Source organism: Odontesthes bonariensis, chromosome 2 (genome assembly GCF_027942865.1).
Source record: "Odontesthes bonariensis isolate fOdoBon6 chromosome 2, fOdoBon6.hap1, whole genome shotgun sequence".
Lineage (NCBI taxonomy): Eukaryota > Metazoa > Chordata > Actinopteri > Atheriniformes > Atherinopsidae > Odontesthes > Odontesthes bonariensis.
The window spans coordinates 20,666,365-20,677,712 of record NC_134507.1 but is presented as its reverse complement, the minus strand read 5'-3'; the positions used below and the strand labels follow the sequence as shown (position 1 = coordinate 20,677,712).

The following is an 11,348-nucleotide window of genomic DNA, read 5'->3' as shown; positions in this document are numbered from 1 at the left end:
AGGGAATGATATTCAAATATTTGGACACCTTAACTTGCAGATTTTTTTTTGGACCATGAACCGACAGGTATGAATCAAAGGCATGATGAATCCCCAAAAATCCACAACTATCTATTGGATTCAATAAAAAAAAAAATATATATATATATTCTTGTTGTCCTGTTAAATATATGCTATTATCAATGCATAGATCACACCTCTGTATAACATAAAATACACCAAATGATTCAATTTGATACCTGTCTATGTGCAGATTATAAATAACTGAGAACATATACTATTTTAAATGTGCCCCATCATATGGTCACGCAGCCCCATCTCACAAGAGAAATTGTTATGGGTATATTTGTCCAAATGTCCAAAATGCAGTAGTAGCACAATTAAGATAAGGTAAACATTATATGGTAACATTGCCTGTTGTTTTGTAAAGGGAAGTGCTTAAACAACATGATGCAACCTTTAAGGTTGCATTTATTAACACAGAAGCCTAAATTTGCTTTTTCTTTAATTAATTTGCTAACCATTAACGTATGGTTTATGTCTAACCATAACTAAACATGACTGACAGCCAAGTAGAAAAGTGAAAGGTTGTTGAGCAATATTAGGAATCAAACTTAAACTCTGCAATATAACACCCACCATCCACCCACACCTACGGCAATTGTATATATTCTTCTTTTTGCAAAAGGGAGTTGTATAATATCCCATTTGTGACAGTTTCGTGTAAATATATAAGAATTCAATAGCCAAGAAAATATAGAATTTTTTAAATATTTTTGAGCCTTTACCAACGTGAATTTTTTGCATTGCTATAGTGTCTTCAACAAGCATGTTCTACTGATTCCACATGCCGAACTACACAGCCATAACCCTGCCATTGTTTGTTTTGTGTTAACTTTAGAAAATATGAGTGGTATTTTTTTAATCATTCATCACCTTTGTATATAAAACATACATTTTCAGTGCACGTTAGCTCTTAGACTGATGAAACTGATCTTTATTTGATGTGTTGCCATCATGTATTATTCATCAGAACAGGAGAGGAGGATAAAAAAAAAAAAATTCACAAGATGTCATACTAACACCAAGGATAATGCCAGAAATACTGCCCTTTTTTAGACCTGTGTGAAGTCAAGCCTTGGTCCACAGTTGAATTCATAATTTAACCCATCATCATATTACTTCTTAGATCAGCAAAATTTAGAATAAGAAGTGATATTTTCATACGCTTTAAAAAAAAAAATGAGATGGTGTTTTGGATGCTTGTCAGCTTAAAACCCAAATCCAGAGATTAATCTTTCTGTTCTGAGGCTCTTGATATGAGTCTATATTCAGCTACTGTGTTTGGGGAACTGTAAGGCTCAAAGGGCAATGATTCATTCTCACATTAAGTTCCTCGCTTTGTCGCAACAGCTGTTAGCTCCAACTCTGTCTGTTAACGCTATTCACTTGAGGAGGGTGGCACTAACCAAGTTCCTTAATTCCATTTTTGAGATAATGGACTGTTATGAGTGCTTTATCAAAATTTGCCTGTCGTGTGAAGCCTTTTCAGCACTAATTTATGTGAATTATACTGAAAATGGAAGCGCCATATGCGCATGAATTATCCACAAGTGGCCATTATTAGGGGCAGTGTGTGTTGTTACAAAAACTTTGTAGACGTGTGAGTTCATACCACAAAAATCAACAGCGGCTAAAACGCATCATGATACTGTGTAATAAATGGATTGCTACCAGCAACAAATCTATTATATAAACAAAAATGTAGTGAACGGTGTTCACTGGTGAGGGCGCTGCCTCTGTTGGCGCTACAGTTGTCTTAGTTCAACGTGCAGGAGTGAAGGCGCTGTCCACTGCTGTTGGTGCTGAAAGTTTGTGTTCTGTGCCTCTGACATACTTAACCAAACAATTAAAAGATATTTCCGTTTTTATTATAGTCACGAGAAATATCCTTTAATTGTAAGATTATGCATGTCAAGAAACTCCGTCTCTGTAACCACTTCTCTCTCAGATCTGCACCCGCCGGGCATTGTGAGTTGCATTATTATGTGTGTAACTGGCATCCAGAGACAGTTTCACCCCAAAAAATAAAAGAAGAAAAAAGCCCTCTAAAATAGCCACAACACCATAATCCCGTGGATCAAAGGCATACATGACATCAGTATTGCTGATGCAATAATCATTGAATCAAATATGCCAAGCTGCTGTTAAAAACATAAAGGTATTTGTGTTTGTTCCTTTTTTTTAAAATTGGAAGACTTGTCCGTTAACTCCGACAAGCTGTCCCCCGGTGCAATCAGGCAATGTGGTTTGTGTCACGTCTGTTCCTCATCCATCAGCTCCCGCCGAGGATCACGGTGTGTAAATCCTTTTCTCTGCCACATCAGCTGCACTCCGCCTCTGGAAGGGTGAGATGCCGCTTTGCGCCCTCACATCTTCGACTAAATCATAAACTTCAAAAGTAAACTGTTCGCACTGCCGTCGACTTTTTTTCGCCTTTTCAGTCAAATCTGTACATCGGGTTTTGTCTATAAGCTTCTGCCACGCCGGCTCTCTTCTCAATGACACCTCTCGGCCGTTTTTGCTGTGCCTGTTATAACCTCCAACTCAGCTCTCCGCGCGTCTTTCTGCAGCAAGTCCAAATCTTTTCTAGCCGGCTTGTCGGGACAGCAGCCGAGTCGTGAAGTCTCCGCAGTCACGTGATTAGGACAGGACTAAATAGAGTATTTTTTTCACCCCTCTTGAGTGTGTATGTGTGCGTCTGTCTGTGTGCAGTGAAAGGGATGTCCCTCCTCCGCATTTTTTTTGCTGCTTGCCATGCTTTAGACGCCGGAGCGCAGGGAGAGAAGCGAGAGTGAGAGAGGTGCACCGGTCCCTCTCACCGGGCTACCTGTCTTTTCAGTCATACCTTGGGTCCCCATCGGTTCCTCCACGTCCTTTTGAGCCCACCTTCCTGTGGTCGACTTGGTTGTGTTGGGTTTCTTTTTTTTTCTCCCAAAAAACACAAAAAAAAAGGAGGAATAAAACTTGATCGCTTCTGTAGGATTTCACGCAGGTCTTATCTGGCAGAAGGAGGATAGTGGCTCTGTTTTTTTTTGTTGTTGTTTTTTTCTCCTGGGTTTTGATCATCTTTCTTTTTTGTTTGCTTTTTCTTTTTTTATTCGGCTCCTCCGTTTGGACAGCGTTAAGACAGCTGAGCTGAGCTTGGATGAGCCGCCTCACTGAAATCCCGAGATGGAGTTGCTGCTGATCTGCCTCTCCTTGTGGATATTGCAATGCAATTTGGCCAAAGCGGACTCAATCATACATATTGGTAAGGGTCCGCTAAAACAACATGCTGTTAGACCGGTGAAAAGGGTGCTGGAATAAAGCTCAGTCAGCTCATACTGTTTCGATCATAGGATTTTGGTGAGAGGGCGGGATAAATAGTCTATTCAGCTTGCATCCTGTGTTTAAGCAACACTTTGACTCGCAAACGAGTTGAAAAGTTGGTGTTTTGTGAACGGCCATGCTACTGACCTTTACATGTATCGTGTGTTACTATAATTTCATCAACAACATTCTTCTTTTGCAGATATTCGTTTCACTTTTCCACATCACCACATTCATGTTGTCTTCAGATCAAAACCAAAGCACTGCTGGCCTATAAATTGCAGCCTTGCATTCAATATATGCATTACAGAGATCAGAAAGGGTTATGTCCGTGAAGCTTTGAAGAGATTGATGTCCAACAGCCAAATTGCAGAGTCTTTTTTAAACGCAGCTCCGTCTTGTGTAGTCGACAGCTTCAACTTTCACCGGAACGTGACTGCAATGTCAATAACAAGAGAGAGGGAATGTTGGTAGAGTTGCGTTTTAGAGATGCAAAAGGCATAGAGCCTCTTTGTACTCAAACTTCAAACCAGAGCTGCAGAGATGTGGGGATGCTTTAAACTCGTGATGTTCAAACGAACTAGTGTCTGCCATTTAACCTCGCATTGCATCTCATGTTATAGTTAATACATACAGGTTATGCGGACCTCATTCCTCTTTCTTACGTTCAGTGATTAGTTTGATTTGTACCTTCCTGTCACAGTCACGTAGCCGCTTTTAATGACCGGCCATGTAATCTCAGATAAAAATGTCAATGTCACTGTGAGGAAATTTTCGTCACGGTGCTCCTCCGCCGTTGCCGCTGCTGCTCACACTTTACTGCAACAGTCTGGCAAGCAGCAGGTGCTCAGTCACTGGCTTAATACAGTGGTTAGACTCCATCCACATGATGTCGGCTGAGGCTCCGCATAATGTTGAGGCGCCCCAATTGTATTTCTCGTTTCCTGAAACCTCTTTCCGTAATATTTGTGGTCGCTCTCAATAGCAGCTGATGCCATTTTGATAAACGGAGGGAGGGGAGAGTCAGTTAAGCAACTGTACGCCTCCTGCATACGACCTGTGATACCAAGGATGTAGGGTGTAACTAAACTAGAAGACATGGAAGATATTTAAGTTCTAAATTTGGCCATAGCCTACTTGTTGATTATACTCCGAACAAAACGCTCTGTGTGTGCAGAGGCCATGACGCTCTCCACGGTGCTGAAATCATGCCAAAGCACATTTGGAGTCTCAGATGTCTCAAGAATGTAAGATTTAGAAGATCAAAAACACAAATATTAACAGCGTATTGTGAATAACTTTGATAGCCTTTGATAAATACTATTAAATAGTTTCCATATTGTTTGATAAGAGCTACGGTGCGGGGGCAAATAATTTACTACAGGCCTACTCATTGCAGCTCCATCGTGCAACCAACCAACTCCCTTAAATTGTTCCAGCTCTCTAAATAACGTATTTTTACACTACAGGGGCCATATTCGAGGAAAACGCTGTGAGAGATGACGAGATTTTCCAACTTGCCATCTCAGACCTGAGTCTGAACGACGACATTCTGCAGAGCGAGAAAATCACCCACTCTGTGAAACTTATCGAGCCCAACAACCCCTTCCAGGCTGTGCAGGAAGGTAAGCGACACCCTCCTTCCTCATTTGATTGCTTGGACCAGTCAGTTAGCCGGTCTTTGCTCAATCGCCAAGTCTGTTCTGACCTTTAATGGCCCAAGAAAACATGTTGATGTGATGTGATGGCAAGAGAATTAGCCAGTGATAATTAACGCGCCTCTGAGTTGGGCAGATGAATGCATGCATTGCCGTACGTGTCTGAGTGTGTGTCTCGAACTGCAAAGCACTGTTCCACAGGAGCAAAAGTAAGGTGTCTTCTGAAGTTGAAAAGCTAGGTGGAAGCATTGAGTTAGAGCAGCAGCTTGAAGATGATGTGAGCAACAAAAATCATTTGAAGATGATCAAATGTAGCTGCGGCACCGTTTCGTCGTAAGAGCGGGAAACATTGCTGGCTCGTTATGCCTCTTTGAATGATGAGTGCCACAGTCTTGTTCGTGCACTTCTATCATCCTCTTGCCTTTTAATAGAGTAGGTTTCACCTGGCTCATTTGGATTGCTGTGCATGCACACACACATAAGAGAGGAAATTAGCATTGGAATTATTTTAGCCAAGGTTATCTCTCCCAGACATTAAAATGTGGCCCTATACACTGTTGACTGCAAAAAGTGATTAAAAAATTCTTCTGCTAAAATTAATCATTAAGACTTTAATAGGTTATCTGGGACCTTCAAAAGCTGTTTATGTCCCCCTGCATTTACTTACAAAGTCTCTACTTCTGTCCCCAGTTGCACAAAGGCCTTGATGACTCATTGCTATTCATAGTACCCCTGACAAGCACAGAAAGATGATCATGTGTCTTGCCTCTTGCTATAATTATCCTATGTCATTTAGCTGTGGTCCTTAACAGTGTCAATGATATATCTTTTTGAAATTCACACCCCCTTTGTAAACTTAAACCCTCTCTTGAAGCAGCCTTTCACTTTATTTCTTTGAAGAAACCAAAGTATCCAGAGTGTTTCCAGCCAGCTGCTGTAGATAATAGATGAAAAATGTGTTACAGACATGTGTGAGTGGGATTATTTATCATTCGCTGTTGTTTGAGAAACGGAACTGTTACAATTAAAGCGACTCACTGTCAAATCATTCACCATTTGTACTTAATGCTATTTAACTCAGCAGTTCAGGGAAAGATGGAGTTTTACTCCTGCTGGGCAATATGCATACTGAGCTATAGTTAATTATCTTAACAATGGTTTCTCTTGACAAACCACAAAGTTGAACACATCGCCATGCCTGTGTGAAGGCTTCAGAAGTTCTTGATGATATTTTTTGTTAGTGCAGAGTTTATTTCACATTAAAAATAGTTCTCGATTTAAGTCCTCTAATTGAACTTGCTGTTACCTTGATTGGATATCATTTAACATGCTTAATTATTGTTTACAGCTATGCTCCTGATAATCAAATATTTACAGAAGTGGGTGATAAGGGGCATTTGCTTTCAGAAAAGAGCGGGGAATAATGTTCAATCAATAATGCAAGGATTAATGGTGGTCTCAGATTCTTGCATTCGAGTCACAGCAGAGTGAAGAAAGCTGAGTGACAATGGGGATGAGTTAACCTTTTGCAATACTCTTTTGTCCAGTGATCCTGTTGTGAGTGGCAGTCAGGACCTTGTCACAGCATGGCAAAGAGAATGGAGAGGAAAAGAGGAGCATATTGAGGTGGTGATGACATGGAGGGTGAGGAGGATGACGTTGCAGAGCTGGGAGTTGCAGGGGTATCAGAAAAAGTATTGAAACAAGATTACAGCTGAGAAGAACAATATGAAATATAACCATGAATAAATGGTAATTGAAGTAGAAAAACAACCTTGATCAAGCCATATATAAAGGACTAAAGAACAGGAGGCATTTAACAAGGAAAATGTGCCACACAATGAGGGGTAGTTGCAGAGTCATGCTTGTCCTTATTTGGCTTACTTTGCCCTTGAGCTGGTCGAACATACATTAATGACAATGTCACACACAGAAACACTCGACTATTCAGTCCACCCACACTCTTATCGTTTTAAGATGACAGCTCATGGCTGACTGGATGTAGTCCTATTTAGGCAGAGCACCTGGAAAGAATGAGGAGTCTGATTTCAAGACCAGAGCCAAAACTCTGAATAAATTTCTTACAAGTAGCAGTGGCTCCTGCCATCAGAATTATGGTTTTCACATGCCTTCAACTCCCCGTACTGTCGCAGGGGAAGAAAAGACAGTTGTTGTAGGGGCTCAGTGTAAAGCAACCGCAAAAAAGATAAAATGGGCAAAATAATTTGCTTTAAGACAAAACATGATTATATATGATTCTCTGGAAATGTTGAGCTGAGATGATATAATGAGGTTTAACAAAATATCACAGGAAAGAAAAACGGTGAGAGCATAACTGCAGTATAATAAGGCAGTACACACCTGCAGAATGTCCCTTGACCAGAATAATTCAAATGAAAATATTCATTTTATCTAGTTTCTGACACATCTTGAGATTTTCACCCCAAATTTTCCATCTTTATTTAAAAGGTGGCATACATGTGCAGATGAATAAACATAAAGCATTGGTAACCTTTTCTTCTGACATTTTATCCAAAGGAAGTGTCAGAAAAGAAACGAGAAACGTTGCCACCTTGCTGTGTTGCTGAAACCAACCAAAACAGACCATGAAACTATTGTAAACTAAAGTCAAAGCTGTGATTTAAACAGAACAATTTTACAACAAAGCATGGAACTATGTGCAAAGTGTAGTCATGTCACTATACGTATAAACACGGATATGGTAATTGTTTTGTTTTTTTAGACAGTGAGATGCAAACCTGAAACTATGTGCTTAACGATATGTCTCAGCATGTATTTTCTTTCCTTGACCATACTTCTATTAATATCTAAACCAAATTATCCATTTATTTTCTGTACCTTCTTAAATCAATCCAGAGTCATGGGGCCTTTTTTCTTGTGCTGAACTATAGTAACTGACAGTAAATTGAAAAGTAAAAGGTTGTTGACAATATTGGGACTTGAACTTTGGAAGAGGCTATAGTTATTCATTTCCAAATGAAATATAAGCAATGCTTTTGGACTTTTATTGAAACATTGCTTAATTTTACACTGTGGACCAATGAAGCTTCAAACATTCTAGTTTGAGACTGTGCTGTTTAAAAACTTGTTTTTTTCCACCATTTCATTATGTGAAGTCCTGCAGGTTTCCATTGCATTCAAAAGAATGGGTACATTTAGAACAAAGCAGGTAGGAAACATAACCATCTGGTCACAGTTAAGGGCCTCCTGCTCCTCCAGCGTGTAGTAAATTGTTGAGTGTTCTGTCCAACTGAGTCCTCTTCACACACCACACCACTAGTGACAGAATGTTTTCTCTTGACCCCTGACAAGGTAATGTCAAGGAGGATTAATTCTTTTTCCCTTAAACCCCTGGAGGGCAATAGAGTTTGTGGAACTTAAAGTGCAGTTTTGTTTTATATTGTTTTCTGATTATTCTCTTTGGTCTGGAAGAAGAAAAAGTTTAAATAAAGGTTCCTGTCACAGTGATGGCATGCGTATTATAATATCCTCCATCTGATCCTCAATTTATGGCAACTCATTACTCACTGAGCTCAGAATGTGATGTAATGCTGCCCTTTTACTATTATTGTCCCAATGAAAACAATAATGCTGAATAAATCTTAGGAATTGATTTGTTTGTGGTTTGTTGTCTTCCAGCCAGCTTCTCACACAGGGAGGATGATCAGGCCATTTTACCAGCCTTTGTTAATCACCCAACTGTAATTTAAATCTGTCATAAGCTCTTCACTGGGCCGTAGAAAGGCTGCTTGTAACTTAATCAGCTAAATGATGTTGCAGCATAAATATACCTTTCATTTAATCCCCTCACAATGTTAGACCCAATACTCTGCATCATTTAAGGTTAACCTTCTGTTGATTGTTTGTTTGCCTAGTTCAAGGCAGAAAATGGTTAGGTTGGTTGTAGGGTATTTTCCAAAAGATCAGGCTTTAGCCAGTTGACTTTAAAAAAGAGCGCAACAAAGTACGGACCCAAACAGCCGTTTCTGCATACCTGCAGCTGCTAGTTTTGAGTGCTTATTGTGAATGCTTTGATTATGCAGCATCAGCCTAAATATATAATGCATTTTCTCTGGAAGACTTAAGTTTTCTTTGATTTTTACCAACTAACACCAAAGCTATATCCACTATGCTCTAGGCATTAGGAACAGAAAAGCAAAGTGTGACTCTTGCTTCCCGAATAATTCCAGATATTTAATTGACTCCATTATTCCCTCCACATGTGAACTGCTCCCTGTGCTACTGGCTGCAATATTAGAACTAAAGCCTGAACCATCCATCTTCATTTTGAACTGCTCTGCAGGTGTTCTGTTCATGAAATTTTAAATCTTTTTTCACCAATCATACTTTTGTTCAGAGCACCCAAAATGATTTATTTTGTATTCATCATTACACAGGAATTAAAAGATGTATTTAGTCTGTTTACACATTCATTTGAAATTTGTAGTTTGCAACATTGACAAAAAAACAGGCATTGCTGTACAGTAGAACAATGCAACACAACTTCTGAGTCTGTTAAACCTTCCTCATGTTTGCAGTAGAGTTCATGTTTTCATTTGCCTATTTTGTTAGCAGCTCTCTCAGGAAGTTTTTCTTGGTCTTCCAGGCATCATATTTGGCCTGCTTATTTTCTCTTAATTGCTCTAACTAAATGAAGACAACACCCTGTGGCATCTTTTTTTATGCAATGCTACAGAGCACAACATGTATGGAATAAATTAAAGAGTTGGAATAGCTTTTAATTTGAATTCCAACTATATTATTTACAATTTTCTAGAAGAAAATATGTCACCCAAACTAGAGGAATCATTTAATTTATCGGCATTGTGTCTGGAAAACAATATGTGCATTGGTTATAAATTAGACTGTGATTGACAGTGACTCGGTCATTAAGAACATTGTTACTAAACTCTGCAGGAGACCTCTGGGCAAACGACAGCGTCTTCCATGGAGTCTGTTTCACATCTGATTTAAACTACACAAGCAAACATCTCAAGCATTCATAATACACACACACACACACATACACACAGTTTCTTACTATTACTTTCATACTCACTATTAGTGGCCATCTAAAAATACTCATGTTGATACTAGTGTTGTAGACTTTGTTGCTGTTTATCTTTTTCCATGTTTGAGATGCTTTTATTAGATTTTATAGCTACAATTTGATAAAGATTGTTTTTTTTTTTAAAAAACACTGCTACCTAAAAACAATTTGCTTTTTCTCTATAGCCTTCACCAAAATTGTGGTCAGTTATCAATTTTTAGAATGCTTAGCAGCTGCTTCGAGGAGGCCACCACTTCTGATTGCTGAACAGGGTTTAAGGGGTGTTTATAACACTTTGAAATGAAAACCACCTGACATTTTCTACTGATTGTGAAAAATAATCTTGCATGGGGTGAGTGAATGCTGTGAAATGCAAACACACTTGAAAGGGTTGTCCTGCCTCTTGAAGCTCATAAGGTTTATCTCAACATTGTGCCATCCTAGTTGGTTTGTGCTTCTGACTACAAAGTCTAACATACCTACGCTCCCATTGGGTTTGTGAGGATGTTTGTTTTTATGCATTTACTCTGTGACTGAGCAATAAAGAAAACGTGATTTACCAGTCAAACAAAAGGCTTGGATGTGATGATATTTTATTGGGTATGTCTCTTAGAGCTCTGTTAGTGTGTTATGGAGAAGTGTGTTTATTGCTTTGATGGCTTAGTTTCCTGCTGTTTCTTGCTGTACTGTACAGTCACTGCTATACTTTAAAACTTTATTTATAAAAAAATTAAATTCTCTTTTTTTTAGCAGTAAATATTTTGGTTACACGGGTCATCTTTTAGTCTTATTATACTGTTCAGCATAGTTGCATTGGTAATGGTAATTTTAGATCTATGCCAAAACCATTCAGACTATAGAATGTGAATGATGCAGGCCCAAAGACTAACGAGGCTGACACAATCGCAAAGAAAATATAAATGTATTCCTGAGCTTTTTCTATAGATTACCCATAGTCGGCAATGAAACTGAGCAGCACCTGATACAAAGTTGAATAGAGAAGTAGAAAGACGCAGGTAAAGGTTTAAATGTTGGATCTGTTTTGTTGGTCTTCAGTTTTCTCCTTCTGTCCTGTACAGGAGCAGCTGTCTGAAGTTCTCTGCCACAGGCAGACATCACTATGTCACATAGCCTTAACATCTGCAACAAATGTCTCATTTTGATGTTAATCTGTTTTTGAAATGAGCTCAGACATTTATATGTACAGTATTGTGTAAAATACTTGATCCACCCTTCTTTTCTTTATA

At 39.0% G+C, this 11,348-nt stretch overlaps 1 protein-coding gene across 2 annotated transcripts in view; it reads left to right on the top strand.

Moving 5' to 3' along the window:
• The first annotated feature begins 2,366 nt into the window (after positions 1-2,366).
• grid1a (glutamate receptor, ionotropic, delta 1a) overlaps positions 2,367-11,348 on the top strand; it is a 300,550-nt gene continuing 291,568 nt past the window's right edge. Inside the window, exons 1-2 of one of the 2 annotated variants that reach the window (XM_075478637.1) lie at positions 2,367-3,313; positions 4,842-4,997. In XM_075478637.1, the coding sequence (XP_075334752.1) occupies positions 3,235-3,313; positions 4,842-4,997 (235 nt within the window). In that variant the 5' untranslated portion in view covers positions 2,367-3,234. The remainder of the gene's footprint in view (positions 3,314-4,841; positions 4,998-11,348) is intronic. The other variant, XM_075478629.1, reaches the window with a different exon arrangement.